The 19,602-nt window shown below is 47.9% G+C and overlaps 3 protein-coding genes across 3 annotated transcripts in view; 2 read left to right on the top strand and 1 right to left on the bottom strand.

Annotated features, from left to right (window-relative positions):
• Positions 1-6,261, top strand: part of LOC133167814 (polypeptide N-acetylgalactosaminyltransferase 10-like) — a 29,736-nt gene extending 23,475 nt beyond the window's left edge. The window contains exons 13-14 of the transcript XR_009718106.1: positions 5,016-5,201; positions 5,364-6,261. The gene's annotated coding sequence lies outside the window, so the exon portion shown is untranslated. The remainder of the gene's footprint in view (positions 1-5,015; positions 5,202-5,363) is intronic.
• Positions 6,262-9,333: 3,072 nt separating this feature from the next.
• Positions 9,334-13,549, top strand: sap30l (sap30-like). Its single transcript, XM_061298784.1, has 4 exons — positions 9,334-9,937; positions 10,747-10,869; positions 10,979-11,077; positions 11,942-13,549. Exons 1-4 carry the CDS (start codon positions 9,752-9,754, stop codon positions 12,074-12,076), a joined length of 543 nt encoding a protein of 180 aa, XP_061154768.1. The 5' UTR covers positions 9,334-9,751; the 3' UTR covers positions 12,077-13,549.
• A 787-nt stretch (positions 13,550-14,336) lies between these two features.
• On the bottom strand, positions 14,337-17,651 carry LOC133168628 (heart- and neural crest derivatives-expressed protein 1-like). Its single transcript, XM_061300309.1, has 2 exons — positions 16,854-17,651; positions 14,337-15,232 (listed from the first exon to the last, which is right to left on the bottom strand). Exons 1-2 carry the CDS (start codon positions 17,388-17,390, stop codon positions 15,134-15,136), a joined length of 636 nt encoding a protein of 211 aa, XP_061156293.1. The 5' UTR covers positions 17,391-17,651; the 3' UTR covers positions 14,337-15,133.
• Positions 17,652-19,602: the final 1,951 nt, after the last annotated feature.

Raw genomic sequence — 19,602 nt, 5'->3', positions numbered from 1 at the left:
ATCAGCTGTCAGTTTCACTGTGGTCCGGCGTCGCCATGGCGACTTCACCACTCGCCGTGTGTGTGTGTGTGTGTGTTGTTGTTTTGGGGTTTTTTGGATGCCCCTTATGTATGGTGTGTCCGTTTGATCAAAGCGACGGGATGATTTTGTCCAACTTTTGTGCGCGGAGCCTCAGCCGTTCACCTCGTTTCATTTGCAGCCATTGCTGTGCGGACGGACCATCAACAGTTTGAGCGGCCAGCTGAGGTGCCAAAGTGGCAGCCAAAGAAAACAAGCCATGAAAGCGTTCCGCACTCATCACACATTTCTTTACAAACTTCATCTTCTCGCTGGCTGAGGTGATTTCGCTGCAGTAGGTGGCAGGCAGTCTTGCTAATCATTTGACCAAGCAAGAGCCTCCGGGCTGCATTTGAACATCACAGTTTTCCATAAACGCATGGGGGGGGGGGGGGACAAGATTTATTAGATAGCCCCACACGAGGCTTTCTGTTTGTTATCCGGTTATATCAGCATTCACTATATTGTTAGAAATTCCAGAAAGAGTCCTTGTGATTGGATTATAAGTAACTGCAGTGTAGTTAGCATCCAGAGTTAACTGCTCACGTGCAGCATGAGTTAGCATTCAGAGTTAACCGCTAATGTGTTGTTGTTTTTTTGGCTCCGGTGTTGATCCGCAGGTCCAATTATCCACACGGCTACGCATTCCCTCCCGAGCTGACAAGTTTCCGTTGAGCTCTCTGCGGCTAATTTGTCCTTTTCTCATTTGCGCCAATCCCGTCGGGTCGCGCTCGGCCGAGCCCGCCAGAAACCTCGAGCCGTCCGCGGAGAGTAATAGGCGGCACCGGGAGGATCCATAAAGCCGATAGCAGATGAAAGCACGTACGAAGGTGTCCTGTCCGGCTAGCGTCGACGGGCTAATGGAACATGACTGCTTTTATTGCACAGGCCTGGTGCAGACGCTTTCAACCTTCGCCGGCAGGACATTGGCAGCTGTCAAAGGTTCATCCCCAAAATAAGTCGGATTTGTGCCTTATGATTGACTGACTGCTGCGACCCTGGAAATGACCTTTTTTTTTCCCGTTTTAAAAAAGGCCTCTCGACAAGGTGCCGGCCGCCAGGCCAGCCCGGGCCAGGCCGGGCCAGGTGGCTTCCTAATGAGGCGGAAAGAGCAGCCGAGGTCTCTCCGAGTGACCCTCACGGAAGGACGCTTTGGGCCGGGGCCCATCTGGTCGCCATGGGTCAGACCCTCCCTCCTTCGCTACCATCCCTCCCTCCCTCCCTCCCTCCCTTACCTGGGATGAAGTGTCCGTCCACCTGCGTTGGCTCACAAGTAGGCCTTCACTCAAAAGCACTAAGCAGAGATGAGGACTTTTTGCTTCACGCTATATTTGCCGACAAACAATTTGCCGAGGACTCCTCTCCACTGTGAAAACGATCATTAAACGCCCCCATAATGAGCCAGGCCAATGTTAATGAACATAAGCCCGTTTTGTCTGCCTCGGCGGCGGGGGCGGCGGCCCCAGGCTGCCCACCATTAGCGCCGGTCGGTCACGCTGGTCATTTTCTTTCTCCTGGAGGGTTTTCAGAAGGATGCTTTCAAACTACTTGTGGTCAATTGGGTGTTCTGAATATGCCACGCGAGCGTTTGAACTCATCGTTTGCTCCGACTTGGCGGCGCACCCTGCTGAGCAATCAATTACAAGTGTGGCATGAAAATGTAAGGAAACGTTTCTGTTCACCAAGCGCTCCCACTTAGCCGTGACTGACGTCGTCACCGCAAAATGGCGTCCATATATCTCCGGCGGGACCTGTCAAAGCGTTTTGAAAAAAACAAACATTTTGTCGTCATCCTCAGACGGTTGTCGGCAATAACGACGCTGACGCTGACGCTGACGCTGACGCTGACGTCTTCCTTAAGCGCAGACAATTTTACACCCGAGAGATTTACATGTCGACAATTTATCGCGGGTCTCCGAGGTGTTAAGAAATGCAAAAAAAGAAAAGAAAAGAACGGCTGTCAAACTCGGAGAGGCGGGAGCATGTGTGGGAGAAAAAAAAAACAAGCCCGAAATAGATATTCTGTCTCCCGTGTGTTAAGCGCGTGTACGTGGATTCTGTGAAACAGGCGAGGTAATTCCTCCGCCCCAAATTTAGCTCGGTCGCTTGATATGCAAATGAGCTGATGAATGTTTCATGCCGTCTTGGCGAGGTTGCGAGCGCGTAAGCCCAACGCAGCATCAAATATACATCACAACTTCAATTTTTTTGTTTTTTTACACGACTGCGACTTAATGAGGAAGCGCGTCCTAACGAGCACGACCCCTGCAACGAGGTCGTCGTCAGTTGACTCACATGGCGTTGTACGGACAAGACAGTCGCGCGCGAATGAATAATTTGCGACGGACGGAGTGTAGCAAGCAATATGAAATATTATAGGAAGTCCAGCTGCAGACCCTCCCCCCACACACACACACACTCCCCAAACTGCTGCCGGTACTTTTAAGATACTTGGACATTCCGTCCGGGCTCTCTGAATAAATGAGATTTTGATTTGGAAATCAAACTTGTCACTATCGATCGGGTCGAAGCCGGCTAACCGGAATGTTCCTCCCCCACTCGGCATTGCTCGCATCATGTTGCGTTCCGTTGGACTAAACGCCATCCATCATACTTAGAAAAGCATATTAGCTTCTGTTTTTTCGCCCGGCCGATGAATTATTCAAGGGGCGATCCGGGCTGGACGCCGGCGGAGCCGACGGCTTCTTTTTCCCCCAGCATCGCTCAAAGCGCTCGCTCTAATCCAATTGCGGCTTTTCCGAGAGTTCCATCTGGTGGCATTAAGCGCAAAGACAACTGTACTTGTCCGCCGTGATTGTTTTCGAAGGGCCTTCAAAGTCGCTCGGCAGTGTCGCGACAAGAATAAGTTTGCATTAAAGCTTTCAGCTGGGCTTTGCGCGTGTTGCGTAACGCCGAGGCCGAGGCCGAGGCCGAGGCCGAGCCCTTCTCGCTAACTGGGGTCTATTGCGCTACAGAATAAAAGCTAGGGGGAAAAGAAAAAAAACGGAATCCTTTTTTCGCAGCACAACTCGCGTGACCCGTAATCAAACACACGCTAAACGAATAGAAGCCGTAAAATTGAAGCGTAATGACTAGTCGATGTGAGGATGAAGTTGTCGAGGTGGAAGAAAGAAGCGGGAGGGAAGCGAGGCCCGCCCGTTTGCAATCGGCCGCCGTGTTTAATCAGCCCGCTGAGAAATGTCATTAAAAAGGGCCGTTATAGGCTTGGCGACAAACCCATTTCCAGCCAAGGTCCTATTCTCGTTCCGTGCCGGTCGCTTTCACCCTTTGGGGATTGATTTGATCCAGCTGGCCCCAAATACACACACACACACACACACACACTACAAAAATAATATCGAGAAGAGCTCACAGGGTAAATAGTTACCGAGGCAGCAATAAAATAAATGAGGGATCTGCTCGGAGCTTTTGCAGCCTCACTGCAGCACAGCAGATAGCAAAGCGGCTTGAGATGAACCCGAGGACCAGATAGACATTCTTTTACCGAAGCTCTATGACTTTTTCTTTGGCTTTTTTGTGATGTCACTACAGAAAGCATCAATGAATGAATGAATGTCATGTGACCTGATGTTATGTGTTAGAGCGCCGCTCACTCGAACTTATTTTTGCAAGAACCACACGGGAGACAGTATGGCCTTTTGAAGCACTTGCAAGTGGAGAGTCAGCGATGATCGAATGAGGTCTGACTTTGGATTCTTGCAAGAGAGTATTTATTGAGCGCAGGCAGGGTGGGGGTGACATTGGACATGTCAGCAACTGGTTCGTTCATCAGTGCTCATTGTTTGACAAGGTCGTGGAAACAGGAACTAGTGGAGCATTTTAGATGACAGACTAAGCAAGAATGTTTCCACACCATTTGGAACGTTTCAACAACTGAATGGTTCGACTTTTCAGAGTCAAGGAAAGGTAAAAGCTTTCAACAAAGTTAATCATTCGAGTCTCCATTCCAACATAATCATACGTACGAACGAGATAATCTGTAAACCCTGACACAATTGAGCATATGTAGCAGCGTTATGTCGCATTACAGTTTTTGTTATTACGGTAGAACCGTTGAATGGCAATCAAACAAACAAAAAACAATCGTATGATTCTGATCACATCCCATTCCGGACAGGAACGTTGCTTCCGGCATCGTCTCTATCAAGGTTTTCTGATGACGTCGACATTTTGAGATGAATCCAATTGGCGAAAATGTTGGTATGGCAATTATTCAGCGGGAAATGAAAACAAACAATGGCCACGCGTAGACAGACAGCAGATGGAAAGCGTTTGGACGACAACGTCGCAAATAATGATGGCCCTCCTGCGTCGGAGACATCCGTGACGTGACGTGACGTGACGTGACGTGACGTGAAGTGCTTCCACTTTTGCACAATTTGCAGGGAGGAATTTAGGTAGCTCTGAAGAAATGCTCAGGCATCTCTGACAGGAAGGCGTCTCGACGGGTAGCGCCCGTTCACCCGCATGTCATCCAATGATGAGCCAGCCGAGCGAGTGCGTGCGTGCGTGCGTGCAAGATAATTGCCGCCCTCGGAGCCAGCCACAAAGACTGGGACGGGAATAAACGATTTCAATTCCAAATGAAGGCAGCAAGGAGGAACGGCGTCCAAAGTTCTCCGGGTCAGGGCCCGCCACCAGAGACCCGCTCACGCAGGCCTGCCTTTTAAAATCCAGACGCAGCGCTCGCAGGTCAAAGGCGAGAGCGGACGGGAGGGATGGCGGGTGATAATGTCGAGAAATCCGGATCGACAGCCGGGGTCCAGAGAGCGGCTGGGCTGCTGAGCGGCTGAGCGGCCGAGCGGCTGAGCTGAGTGACAGCTCAGGTATCCCCTGAGACTCGCTCGGCTACGCCAAAGGCTCACAATGTGACACTTCCACAACGGCGGCGGCGCCAGCCACCTTTTACCACCAGCGTATTTCTCTCTCGTTTTTAGCGACTGGTTCGTGGGATTTCCAGACTCGGCCCGTCGTCACCTTCACCGATGGACGGTCTAGCCGGCCCAATGGACGCAGCGTGATGATCTGGCAAGAGCGACAGACCGGGTCGTGGTTGGGAAGGACGACCTTGCAAGGAGGAAATCGGATGGATCAGAGGCTGCAAGGAGAAAGTGGACACATTGGTAACGCTGCCGCCGCTGAGCTGAGCTGAGCTGAGCTCCAGATGTTGCTTACGGCCGCGGATTTATGAGCCCCGTCCCTCGCTGGGCTGGCCCCCCTACACATTTGGCATGCTTGAATGAGGCCTGGCGTTTGTTTTGATCATTCCCTTCGTCTGTCTGCAGGATCATTCGAGTGGTTGACCACTTAATTGCCTTTATGGAAACGAGCACTGGGACCTGTGCACCGCTGCAACACTCTGAACGAAAGGTCCCGTTTCCCAGTCCCCTTGAAGGGACCCAGCAATTTGTGTTCTTCACGTACGTACGGTTGACAGCGATCGTCGTTAGTCCTCCAGCTAAGTACGGAAGAACGGAGCACTGAAAGCCAACTACTGGATGGGTGGACACTCATTACTCTCCATTGTCCGTAATGGACACGCAAAGCCTTGGAAGTGCCTTTCCATTCCATTTCATTTCACCCCATGAGAAACGATGATGGAGGGCTGGCGGACTTGAAAGGAAGGACGAAGAGCTCATGTTGGGTCATTGATCACCGACGACTTGCGCGTTATCACAGAGTGGCCAAAATCAATCGCTCATTTCGCCTTGCGAGCGAGCGAGCGGACGGACAGCCACAGGCCCCCCCGATCCGCCTCGCCCCTCCGCCTCCTCTCTGTAGCCAATGAAGACACGTAGCCAGCCACCTTTCATGGGAGCGAGGAACGGTGACACACAAAGCAAAGGCGCTGGCTGGCTGGCTGGCTGGCTGGCTGGTCGGCTGGCTGGCTAGCTGGCTGGCAATGAGCGAGCAAATATCGCAATTCATCTTGATATCCATCACTTGATGCGTCTTTTTATGGCCGTCATTTGTTGCGCAATAGGCCTCGCCTCGTGTGCTCCTCTTTACGCTCTAAATACATTGTCACGCCTGTCCGACTAATAGCAACACAGATCAATTCTCATAAACAGCAGGCAACGATAAAAGCTGATTGATTCTTGATTCGCGTCGCAGTGCTCTCGTTTGACCACCAGATGGTAATAAAATACATACTTGGCCTCGGGGGACGTCTCCCAGACTTCACTTGATGCGTATTTTTCTTCATGGCACTTGGAATGTCAGTGCTCCCAGGACAGATTCAGATTTGAATAATAAAAGATAGAAAGTTTTTTTTTAATTTATTGTTACTGTCATAGAAAAAAATGAAAATCGGTATCATAAATAAATGCATAAATATTTATGAGTACATTTAGGCTTCACCGTTTTAGATGAGGTGCGTAAATAAAGTGGCCGGCCACACAAAAGTGTTCCAGCCATCTGAGCATTGCTGAAAACATCGTTTCGAAGAAGTCGTGTTTAATTCGAACCGGTCCGTGAAAGCGTTCAACAGTCATCGGCCATGTTTTGCATGGATCTCACCAACATCTTGTCGCGCATTTCTCTTCTCTCTGCTTTCTTTCTGCTCTCCAAATGGTGAGCATTCTTTCTTTTTCTTTTTTTCTAGCCAGTGACTTTCATCATTGAACCTCCAGACAAATCTCATTTTGCTTTCCGCTGCATTACACAAAGAATCCGCTTGATTAGCGCTCGCTATATTTGGAGGGAGGGCCACGGTGCTTCTTCTCAGGACAAAAATTGAAAACATCCTGCAGATCGAATCCAGGGCCAGGAAGTCCGCCTTAAGCGCTTCATAAATTGCCACTTCCCTAAATATTTATTCCGTCGTGGTGCTTTGACTGAAGCCGGCCGTAATTTGCCGGCGCTTTCTCATTCGTGTCAGCACAAGATTTTAGGTCGACCTTCAGATGATCCCTCATTCGGTCTTCTCTGTTTATAGGAATACCAAGGAGGAAGAGAAAATGATTCCGTGATCCGAGACTTTTCCGGTGACTTGTAGCATTCATGATGTGATTTGCAATTGGGGAGTCGACTGCGTCAAGTGGCACATGCACACATAAGAAACACCAGTGCCATCTAGTGTTGTTGTTGTTGAAGAGGACATTTGGTCATAAAAGGACGCTTGAAAAGGTGTGGAGAATTCAAACAGGAGGTCAGCCATTTTGCTTTGTGCAACATCCATTTCGAGCTCATTCCACTGCCTGCCTTGACTCAACTATTTCCATGTTATGAATCTGACCTAGTATGGGTTTGCTTTACCATCTGGAGTCGATCATCCTCACAGCACACTCTCATCCCATTGTAACGCTCCATTAGAGCCTTTATTGGCCTCATCAAAACGATCATCCAATTTGCTTTCCCGCTATGCTACTTTTTGTAACGATGTCCTTTGCTTGGAGCTTCCACATCATCTGAGCGTGAGTTGGCACACTAGCACAGGGGTGGGCAAACTTTTTGACTCGCGGGCCGAACTGGGTTCTAAATTTGGACCGGAGGGCCGAACCAGGAGCAGATGGACGTAGTGTTTGTGTGAATTAATATAAGCGACCTGTAAAGGTCATTGCATAAAAGATTTTGGCCTTTAGTAGGTAGTAAAGCATGGATATTCCAAACAAGTTTTTTGAAAACAAATGCATTTATTAACAGCATTAAAAAATAATAATAATAATTCACTAAAAAACTGCTATCAGTGATTCTCATAAAATACGAGACTGTTATTATGAATAACAGTCTCCATCACTTCAGTGCCTGCAGGTCAGATTAATGAAAGATCTTATGAGATCACATCAAACGGCAAACATTCTGACCAAATATATTATCTTGAAGAATCGGTGAACGCATACATCCAAATAAAGTAATCAAAACGGCAACACGGTGAGGGGTATCTGAAAATCAGAGCAGAGTTTTAACTCACAAACACCTTGTAACAGAGGTGAGGAAACGAGAAACACTTCCTTAAAGTAAGCCTTAAGAACTTTACAGGTTAAGATTAGTCGCAAACAAGTGGTGCATCAATGTCCTTGAGCATCCTGCATTGTTTGAAAACGAGAATGGTCGCTAGTTTCAATCCCTGCGATGTGTACAAATCATATTCAAAATGCCTCCCCTTCATTTTCAGTGGGAACAGTGTTGTTGGTCTCCCTTTTTTGCTAGTGCGTCATAGTCTGGAGTAAAATTTGTTGTGGCAATTCTTAGGCGAGATCCGAGGTGTTGGTCCGTTTACCTCGATCTGTGACGGGTTGATGTTGACGTTCATGTGGCTGAACGTCACGTCGCGTACGTCGAGCCAAATTGGCCACTCTCTTTTAAATGCTCGGCACTGTGTCCACCTTGGGCGACTCATTTTAATGGAAGGATTCCAGGGGAAGGTTTGTGGGTGGCTTTAGCGCAAAACTGCACCTGGAAGCTCAGCGCGCGAATTACAAGAATGCTGTCGTCACAGCCCACGCTCTAAATTCGGGACTGATACAAATAGAGCGCGAGTGCGCCAACTCCGTACTACTGAGTACGTATACGCACTTGAGTGTGCACCGAGCTTTCTGACACGGCTTCCGGTAGTAAATGCGCAGGCGAGCGCTTCCCCCATCTACTGGGGAAACGCAGTCATTGCAGGCAAAATGACCAAAAAAAAAAAAGTTTAATAATACAATTTTTTTCAGGGTTGGCGGGCCGGATTAAACGGTCCCGTGGGCCGGATGTGGCCCGCGGGCCGTAGTTTGCCCACCCCTGCACTAGCACCAGCTCGATTGATAACAAGCAAAAGCGTATCCGTCTAAGGAACATAGAAATCAGGGCTTTGAAACGGACTGCAGAAATCTTCTACTTGACCAAGTGCGTGGTAGTAAACATGAAATGGATCGAGTGACTGTATCAACGAAAGCTTTTGCAAACGTTCCAAAACACGGCTCTTTTTCATTTGCTAGACTCTGTCGCCCTCTGTCAGGTCAACGATGGAATCATAGCATGACGATGTCAACAGAGCGAAAGCATGCATCTTGCGTCTTGATGCCTTCGAATAGATGGTGTTAATAAATGCTACCTAAACGGCTAACACGGGAGTTTGGTGGTCTGCTTGGCCGAAAATGGCTCTAAACGACTCAAATGTGTCGTCGAATGTCCCTCGCGTTCATCACGACGAAACATTTGCGTGGAAAACACCGGAGCCGTATGCACAGGGAGGGAGGTGCTACGACATGATTGGCGTTCATCACAGCCAATCGCCAAGCGGCCTTTCCCACCTCCATCGAAAAAGCCACCAATTGCGGCGAGGGAGGGAGGGACACTTCCGTTCCCCCCACTCCAGCACGTCCGTCGCAAAAGGCGATTGTCGCGATTGGAACGCCAAGTTGTTTGCAAAAAACGTGTCGCGCTCGTTGGCTTGGAGTTGAAGCCAACCCGGAGTAGGTCGCGATTGCTGTCATAGGCCAAACGTGGGCGCTCAACGGAAGATCCATTCCACCTTGTGCTAACTAGCCGCAGCTAGTACACGTTAGCCGGCCGCGGTCGAATGGCGACAGGCAGCAGCAGCAGCAGCAGCATGTTTTCGGCTCGTTTCGGAGGATTTCGGCGCTAAAAAGGCCTCATTGGGGGAAATCAGCCCGATCCCGACCGGCTCATCCCCTCACCGGACTTGTGTGTGTCAAAGTGTTTTGTTGAGGAAGTGGTTCCGTCCAGGATGAATGGCTTCAGTACCGAGGAGGACAGCCACGACGGGCCGCCCGCGCCGCCCCTTTACGGCCAGAGCTGCTGCTTGATCGAGGACGGCGAGCGATGCGGCCGCTCCGCCGGCAACGCCTCCTTCAGCAAGCGGATCCAGAAGAGCATTTCGCAGAAGAAACTCAAGCTGGACATCGACAAGAGCGTGAGTGACATGCAAAAGGCGACTTTCAACTCCACGCGACATGTTAACCGCTTGATTGACAGCTAATGCTAAGCTACAGCGGATCGTCTTCAACTCTTTGACTTGGTCTTTTCCAATGATGCTTGGCTGCTTTTTGGCAAGGCAAGGCAAGGCAAGCTTTATTGGCCTTTGTTGTTTGTGCCGCTCTCCGCGAAACGAGCGAGTTTAGACAGCTGCGCTAATGTTAGCCGCTTTAGCTGTTCCCTTAAGTCCAACATTCCGGCGAGGGCATTGCGGTACTCTTACAAAGACCGTGACAAGAGCTCCATCCGACGGTCGCTAACTGTTCTTAGCATGTCGTGACATTAGGGAAAGTGTAATCAAACATTCAGGGTCCCGTGCTAGACTTGAGAATGACATGCCTGGCGGGGGATTGCCCAACTCTGCAATTTTTAAAAACGTGTCCTCCCTCCCTCCCTCCCTCCCTCCATCATGAGTGCCATGTCAAAGAAATGGCGTGCGCTGGCTCACATAATCAAGGTCGCGCCAGGACCCATTTGAAAGCAACATTCCAGCGTCTTCTGTCGTGTGGATTTCCCACTCGGTGAGTTTGGTGGCGGAATCTACACAAAGGCATATGTGGATGACCCCCCCCCCCCCCCCCCAGCCCTTTTCGAAGCACTGATATACTGCAGATGGGCTTAATGTGCACATTAGTCAGCAGAGAAACTTTCTGTTACACATTTGCTCGGGAATGTTATGCCACTCTCAACTGCACTTTAACATTGCGTCCCTCTCTCCCCCCCCCCCCTTTTTCTCCTCATCTGTAGGTGCGCCACTTGTACATCTGCGACTTCCACAAGAACTTCATCCAGAGCGTGCGCAACAAGAGGAAGAGGAAGACGAGCGACGACGGCGGCGAGTCCCCGGACCATGACGTGGAGGTGCCAGAGGTAAGGCGCTCGCTCCCTTGCGCCGCACCAAGCCAAGGTGTCGGATTGACATCGGATGACTCCGGTCTGGGGAACTGACTGACTGACTGACTGACCTTCGTCTTCCCAGGTGGACCTGTTCCAGCTGCAGGTGAACACGTTGCGGCGCTACAAGCGACACTACAAGCTGCAGACCAGGCCCGGCCTCAACAAGGCCCAGCTAGCCGAGGTGAGCGCTCATTTGCCGAGGGCAAATCCGCCTGCCCGCCCGCCCCAATGCCAAATAGGTGTGAATGAGGTGGAGTGGAAATTGGCTTGACTTGACCTTGTGACCACTTTTCATTTTCATCATGCGAAAACGCCCTTTGGCCTCATTATGAGCGTCCGACTCGTGCGCCTTATTTATCCTAGGGCATGGACTTGACTTGCGCCTACAATTGGGTGTGTGATTGGCGGGCCGCTTTGACCCTAAGCCGCGTTGCCCTCGCCGTAGGCGTTTGTCGCTGTCGTCGTCGTTGACGTACGCGGTGTCGCGGCTGCCACTCGGCCGTAATTGCTCACCGAGAGATGGTTAGCCGCCTTATGAAAACCTCCTGTATGGCGGGCGGGCGGGCGGATGGATGGATGAATGGCACCGGCCGCAAGTTGAATGTTTCCCCAGACTAGGACGTGGCTTTAACGAGCCACGCACGTCATTAATAACACGCCAGTCGGCGGCTGACAAGCAGCCGCAGGCAGCCGCAGGCAGCTGTGCCGGCGTCCCTCCCCCGTTGCGCTTAGCACCACTGAGTATTTGTTTACTTCATCTTTCCTGCTAAGCTCAGGGCGCATGAGTTGCGCGCATGCACGCTGTCAGGCAAATGTCAAAAGCACCTCTCGGCGGGCAGCACATTCAAGTCCCCGCCTACAAATGCCCAGTCGTCTAAATAGCTAGAAGTTAAAGAGAGGCAGAAATAGACCAAGTGGACCGCACGGAGGCTTTTCGGGGGACAGGGGCGTGTCAAGCCAAAGGAAAATGGAAGAAGTGATAGATGGGGCTGCGCGTGCTCGCTGCTGTCAGATCCTTGATCCCCTGTGTCCTGTGCGTCCGCAGACGGTGAGCCGTCACTTCAGGAACATTCCGGTGAACGAGAAGGAAACGCTGACCTACTTTATTTACATGGTGAAGAGCAGCAAGAGCCGCTTGGACCAGAAGGGCGACGGCGGCGGCAGCAAAGCGCTCGACTAAAAAAAAAAGAAAAACGCAAGCGGCCGACACGACGAGACGAGGACAAAGGGCCAAAAAGTGGACCCTCCCGCCAAAAAGCGCATCCCGGGAGGGCGGTCGCAACCATCCGCCGACCGTCGTTTGCTTGGCCCAAACCTTTGCGACTCGAGCACCGGCCGGGACTGACTCGCGTTGACTTTGCCTACCCTACCGTGTGCCGCCGCCACAAGGCTCACCGACAGAATGAGCACCCCTTTGACCTCGTCGGGAAAGTCAACATAACGTACTTCCAAAAATCCTTTGGTTTTGAACTTAAGGACCAGGACCAGACTGCTGACATTTTGCATGTGGTCTTTTCCCCACCAAGATGCGCACTGCGTAAAGAAATGAATGCTAGCACTGACACGGGCGATAAAAGCTCTTGGCCCAGTCTTTAACCCTCCTGTTATTTTGCAGGTAGTAAGTATTACATGCCGTGCGTGGCTTAATCTATGACAACAACTCCATTGGAATGGTGAGTCATGAAAAAAAATATTCTCATTGGCATTTTTTTTTTTTTCCCAACAACTTCCAAATAATGGGTCAAATTGACCTAGGAACAATTTTGGTTCCTTAGAAACAAATAGTCATTTTACATAAAAGCCTTCACCCAAAAGCTTAGTATTGATTGTTATATGTGAAAAGCTAGAAGAAGAAAAAACCCTCATGTAACGGTGCGGCTCAAATTGACCCGTCTAAAACAATTTTAAGCGTAGTGGTTACAATACATGATTTGTTTTTTGCTACTATCCCACTGCTGACACTTTTTGGTGAATGGGTCATATTGACCCACTGTCAAACGTTCTGGCCTTTTTAACGTAAATATGCACAAGTACATGTTTTGGGAAATTTGTTTACTCGTTCTGACAGTTATTGGATAACGTTTCAAACTGATCACTATTAATGCAACAGGAGTTTAAACAAAAATCTCTCGCCATGAAAAGCTCCATAACCCGCAATGTCAAAAAAGTCACAGTTGAATTTTTGGATATGAATCCCCACCCAAATTTGGGGCAACGGTCAAATGGACCCAGAGAACATGATAGGTTTTCCGAAGAAAGCAACAGAAACAGGAGGGTTAAATCCACCCGTGATGAGTGTTTATCGTCGGAGAGCGCTGTGCTGCGATGCGACGCGCTTGTTTGTAATCCTAGATAGCTGAAGGCTAGCTGTAGTTCTTAAACAACCAAACTTGAGCAGGCTTTTCGCTTTAGTCGAACTACAACAGTAAGAAAGTGTTTGTACACACTTTTATTTGGGATTATTTTGTTGTTTGTCCTGCCCACATTTGTAGTTTTGCTGTTAGTTTTCCATTGGCATCACATAGCTGATGACTTGTCTTTCTTCACACATAAGCTGCATTAACCGTGGTCATATTAGAAAGCCCACTTGTATTTAAATATGGCTGCTTATCGCTCCTCCTAATGAAACAAATAAATGTACAGGCTTATTATACGTGACTGGATGGTTTCACTTTGTACGCAAATGAAATTGTATTCAATGCGACAACTACAGAAGTTGCTAAACACACCGCTAGCTGACGATATTGCTCTCCAAACAATTGCTTGCTTGCACCTCATTTACAGGCTTCATGGACAGACAGGTAAGTCAGTCTGATCGCAAATTTGACACGTCACACTCCAACCCAGCAGTGCCGGCAAGTCACCACTAGGTGACACTGTTGTTCCATAAATACCTCTCTTTACAGGAAAGGTGCAAGTTGCACACCCTTCTCTGTCTCTGTCTCTCTTTCACCCAAGCAGGTCACAAGTCCGTTCCAACTAGTCCCCTCCGAACGGCGTTCCAGAGCGCTGTAGCCCAAAACCAGCAGACTTAGCACAACAGAGCACAGCGTCTGTCGCTTCGCTCTGATGCGCTCAATGTCCCACTCATAGACATCCATCACTGGGCAATAACATCCTGCTCTCGCCAGCCACTTCAATGTGGCTAGTTGCCTGAATGTTGTCAGTTCCTTAAATGCAAAAAAAAAAAAAAAAAAATCAACCGGAGTCAAATTCCCTGTTTGGCATGCCAAACTCGGTCAATCAAGCTGATTCTGATTAAGCGGGTGGGTAGACTTCATTTTGGTTTTACCTGGTTCCATTCTAAATGGAGTTGGTTTCTCGGAACTGTTTGGATTCGAGATGATTAAAAGCAGTATATGCAAATGAGCACAGTATCATTACATTAAGGGAGTGGTTTGATGACTTCCCCCCCCCAAAGAAAAAGACGTCACAAAAAATAGCGGGTGTCATAAAATAATATTCATTTATTATATCGTTTCACGTCTAACGTACATTCCAATCCACATTTTGCACAAATCATGATAAACAACTGAAATGGTTCTATTTCTTGTGTTTTGCAAGTTGATCAAGCTGCGTTGAAAGTGAACCACATTCGAGTGCATGCGTCTTTCTCATTCAAGCGGACAGTGAGCACGTTGAGGTAGATTGTCATGTCATTTTTCTTCTACAACAAAAACAATACATTGACGTGTTTTGCCTGAGTATGGCTTCGTGGCAAATGCTCTCATTTTGAACGTTGGATACAACCACATTGCGTCACCTTAATTGAAACAAAATGAGCGCACCGAAACGACCTACAGTAGACCAAGAAAAACAATGTGCCAGTACAAACGCAATACAAAAGGGGAAGCCCCGCAACAACAACAACAAAAAGCCTCCAAATAATCAGCTAAATATACCCAGATGACATTTCAACCAGTAAGACACGGGTTGCAATTTAAACTGGAGTTCAAAAGTAAAAGAATAATTTAAATGGACCATTTTCCCTAATACATAACTTAAACCGTGATCTTTGCGACACAACAAGAGGGAGGGAGGGAGGAAGGGAGAGAGAGAGGGATAAACACAATATTCCACATTTGCTAAAACAGCAGGAGAGAACACGAGCCGACGTCGGTCCTTTTTCGTCAGACTAATGATGCATTCACGTATGGCCGTAAAAGTGGTTTTCTGGGGTTTCTTGAGGGTGGATTTGCGCTGTGTGTGTGTGTGTGTGTGTGAGGGGGGGGGGGGGTCATTGGTTGAGCTCCAGAGCCCAAACCTGCTGCGGCCATCCGGTCCGACCCTTCACCTTCTTCTCGGTACCAAACGAGTCCGGTGCAGGACCTTCGTTCTGTGCGAACCACAAGGACATATTCGTAATGACATGAGCAAAAAAAAAAAAAAACCGCACAAACATCTCACGATAATTAAAAATGTGTTCTACAGTTTTTAGCCTTATTTAAATATATATATATATATATATATATATATATATATATATATATATATATATATATATATATATATATATATATATATATATATATATATATATATATATTACATTTGTTGTTGACCAAAACCCATGTTGTATACTAAAATATGAAACATTTTCTCTGATTATGACCACTTGATGGAAATGCTGTAGGTCTATTTGCCCATACAATTGGTTTAACACTTGAACTGAGACAACACCTGAATAAACGCATACATGCACATTTAGATAACTGTATTGTATTTAAAAAAAAAGTCAACAAGTATTTAATTCCGTTGTTTTTTTGTGTTTTGTTACTAAGCAATAATGCACGTTGGTCAAATGAGCAGATCGAAGTATGTTGATTTTAAAGCAAACCTTCATTAAAAAAGCATCAACTTACAAAGCAGCCAATTAAATTGACAGTACTTCTTGTTTTGACAGCATTTAAATGGCCACACTTATTTAAAGCATGCATGCAAACCTCGATTGATAGGCTATTATCAAAGCTAGAAAGTTATACTTATTCACATGTGAATTTTCCACGCCTTTCCTTTTTGAATACCTCTGTTTTCCATCCTCCCGTGCTATTACTAATCTACAGTTGAACTATCGATAACCTTCTAAAAAGCTGCATGCAAGAAGTTTCATTTGATTTGATTAAATAGTCGAATATTCATTGATTCGCAAGCCTCCATTAAAACGCGACTGCGCTACGTAGTGTCAAGTTCATTTTTGTCACTACACTCACTGAATATAAACTTCCAAATCCTTGAATTTCGAATTCTCCCCCTTTTTTTTTGGATGACTTGTTTCGAAACAATGTTTTACATACCCGAGTCCAACTGTAAATCTGTTTCTTTAATCCCAATTTCCGTTGAAACGCCAACAACGACAGAATATATCCAAAAGGATTGACTATTGAAACGTCCACACTCACTCCGCCTGTTTTTCATTTTAGATTCCAATTTGTATTTGATTTCAAATATACAATTTTCAAATGTCTTTTTCAAATACCAGACCCCCGTTCAAATATTTGCCAAATCATTCAAATATTGCCAAACTAGAATTAAACGCACTCATTCCCATGAAAGTGGAACATGTTCAGGTCCGTCCATTTTCAGATCCCAATTTTCAAGTGTACGGTCTTAAGCAGCGACACTATTTGGTTTCGTGATTTCTCAACACCGGACGGACGCCGCAATTTAATACAATTCATTTAAGATGCAAATTGACAGAGCGTCAAATGAAACGCCATGTCAATTTCGCCTCTCCCATTTCTTTCTATTTAATTTTTATTTTTTATTTTTTTTACCCCCAATCAAGAGTGCATTTCGACGGACTCCAGTTCTCAATCGTCCGATTGAAAGCAAACTTACTTTGAAAACAGCTCATTTGCTCATTTGCTCATTTCAATGAAGTGGCTTGCATGGCTCTTCGAGTATTTCCCTTTGGCGTGCGTGGACTACGCAAAGTGAACGAACACTCATGCACTCACCATCTCTCTTTTCCTTTTCAGATCCCGATTGTCGAATTTCTTAATTTCGGCCTTGAAGCCCTCCGTCTCTCCGGAGTCCTTGGCCAGCACGTCCATCAGGTAGGCGATGTAGCTGGTGGCCAGACGCAGCGTCTTGATTTTGGACAGTTTGGTGTCGGCGGGCACGTTGGGGATGCACTCCCGGAGCTCGGCGAACGCCGTGTTGATGCTCTCCGTCCGCCGGCGCTCCTTCTTGGGCCCGGAAGCCCGCCGCTTGACCATGCCCGCCTGCAGGCCATCGAGGCGGGCGTGCTCGTGCTGCGAGGAGGAGGCCGCCGCCGCCGCCGCCGCCGCCGCCGCCGCGGCCGGCGTCAGCTCCGCGCCCGCCTGGTAAGGCGCCTGGATTTGGAAGTCCGGAGGCACCTCGCCGTGGTTGAGCACCCAGCTCTGGAAGTACGGCGGTGCGTCCTGGTGGCAGCGCTGCACGAACGGGAAGGCTTCGTGCATGAGGTGGTGGTGGTGATGATGATGGTGCTGGTAGCCCCCGATCAGGTTCATCCTGGCCCGGCTTCTGCTGCCGCTGCTGCCGCTGCTGCCGCCGCCGCCGCTCTCGGTTGACGTCTCGCTTCTCGACCACTTCCACGAGTCATTCACCGCTCAGGTATATATTTATTTGTCCAACATGCCGCATTTCAAATGAGGGGAAGAAAGCAAAAACCACACACTTCAAAAGGAAAGTAATAATTCCACAAAATCGCCACATTCATTTAATTTCCCCGGTGAGGCCCCACCGGTTGGTCAGAGAAACTTGACCCGGGTGAAGGCCGCCAGGTTTATAAAGAAATGCGCGTCGTGGAGGGAGGCGGCCAATGGGGTGGAGAGTTGACGAAAGCGGGAGGAGTTTGTTTGGCAGCTTCTCGACGCGCCTCTGCAGTGACGTCAACGTCTTTTGCCTCTGATGATGAAATGCATTTCGTTCATTCGCCATGGCATGGAAAAAGCCTTTTCAAAGTGAGACATCCGTTTTTCTTGACCATTTCATTCAAAAAAACCATTTTAAACATCATCTCAAGCTTAAATGTTTAATTTGGATTCTTTCTTTATTGCCAGTAACGTCTCATTTTTTCCTCGTGATTGAATGAATGCATTATTTGGTAAAGGTCTTGATGAGTTTGGAGGGAGGGAGGGAGGGAGGGAGGTAGGGACCGCGCATGGGCACCAACTCTTACTCCTGCTCCGCCGTCCGTTCTCCATCGCGTCGAAAAAGCAAGAGCAGCAGCCAGCAGCAGCCAGCAGCTGCAGCAGCAGCAGCAGCAGCAGCAGCACGATCCCATTACATCGCCTGACCTTGACGCTATTTTCAAACCATTTAGGGTCGCAGCTTATCTAAATACAACCATAAATCACGCAGCGTGTGTTTCTTTCGGGGTTTTTTTTCTTCGTGCATATTCCATAAAAATTGTTCGCTCTCCTTACTGTGTTTACACGGCGCCACTTTGCTGCCTTTTCTTTTAAATAATCAGCTGTCACTACTTCTTGTCGAGGATGTGTGCAATGCTTTCTCTTTTTTTTAAATCAACTTTTGGGTGATTCAAAAAAACCGTGATTAATTGCCTTTTTTCTTAAGTGATAGTCATCAAGTAAAGAAAATGGAAAAAATATATATTAAAAGGAAATTTGTAGCGGCATATATTTTGTTCAACACTATATGAAATGGGCAAAGGAAAAATAAATATATGTAAAAGAAATATATTTTAAAAAATGGCAACAAAAGTTTTTAAATTTGCAGATGTCTTTGAATTAAACATTATGTATAAGAAATACAATATATAATACATTTTGTCACTCCATTCTTTTATTTCCACACTAGAATGAGTACACATAGCAATATTTTTCAAATTTGACCATTTTGATCTGAATTGGAGAATTTGACAAATAACGTTTCTGACTGCAATTTAGGCCGATATTTGGACACAAACCCTTCCTCTTGAAATGTCCGTGCGAACGTTGCGATTAAAACGTTTTTGGTGACTTGGCCGGCCGGCCGGCTTGCTGTCAGCCTGAAGAAGTCCATGCGGCCTCCAGAAAGCAAACCTGACACTGTTGATTAAGACGTCCACTACGCAGACATGAAATCCAAGCCTCGAGGCCCAAAGCATCTCGCCCTCTTTCCCCGAACCGCTTCTTTCAATCTCCAATTCTTAATTCTATTGCGGCGGCAATTCGGTCCAACCACCAAAAACAACAAGGTTCTCTTAATGTTCTTTTGGGATTTTACGTCAGACAATGGAGGTGCCGAAAGGGTTGAGTGGCCATTTGGCGCCATGGGAAATGACCCAACTAGGCCGCAAGCAGCCATCTTGTCCGTGTTATGAATTCCCGGCGTAATTGTTTGTGTCGTCACGTCTACTTTTCGCTAGACGGCGCTTTTCATAGTGCTTACCCTCAACTCTACATCTCCAAACAAACAAAGATTCGGAGCCTTGCGTGTTTACGGCTCTACAATACGGCACGCTAGGCTAATTCGACCCAACGGCTTCAATTAGGAACGGCTCGGCACGGCAGTGGCTCGCTGGTCGTTCCGGGAAAAAGCGGAGGTCACGTCACGCCGATGCTATCCCTCAGAAGTTCAACAAAAAACACGTCAAGTTTCCGTCCCAATGTCGCCATTGCATTAGTTAAGACGGGCGAGTGGAGTTTGCGGAGACGAGCGGTGGCGCCGCTTTGACGGTTGCGGGTTCGAGTCAACCACCCACCCATGCAGGAGAAA

Source organism: Syngnathus typhle, linkage group LG15 (genome assembly GCF_033458585.1).
Source record: "Syngnathus typhle isolate RoL2023-S1 ecotype Sweden linkage group LG15, RoL_Styp_1.0, whole genome shotgun sequence".
Lineage (NCBI taxonomy): Eukaryota > Metazoa > Chordata > Actinopteri > Syngnathiformes > Syngnathidae > Syngnathus > Syngnathus typhle.
Note: the sequence above shows the minus strand (reverse complement) of the source record. Positions and strands in the feature narration are given on the sequence as shown.

Coding starts and splice junctions, on each gene's coding strand:
- sap30l (XM_061298784.1), top strand. CDS start 9,752: ATGAATGGCTTCAGTACCGAGGAGGACAGCCACGACGGGCCGCCCGCG. Junction 9,938..10,746: donor AGCTGGACATCGACAAGAGC/GTGAGTGACATG, acceptor CCTCATCTGTAG/GTGCGCCACTTGTACATCTG. Junction 11,078..11,941: donor ACAAGGCCCAGCTAGCCGAG/GTGAGCGCTCAT, acceptor GTGCGTCCGCAG/ACGGTGAGCCGTCACTTCAG.
- LOC133168628 (XM_061300309.1), bottom strand. CDS start 17,390: ATGAACCTGATCGGGGGCTACCAGCACCATCATCATCACCACCACCAC. Junction 15,233..16,853: donor TGAAAAGGAAAAGAGAGATG/GTGAGTGCATGA, acceptor TGGTTCGCACAG/AACGAAGGTCCTGCACCGGA.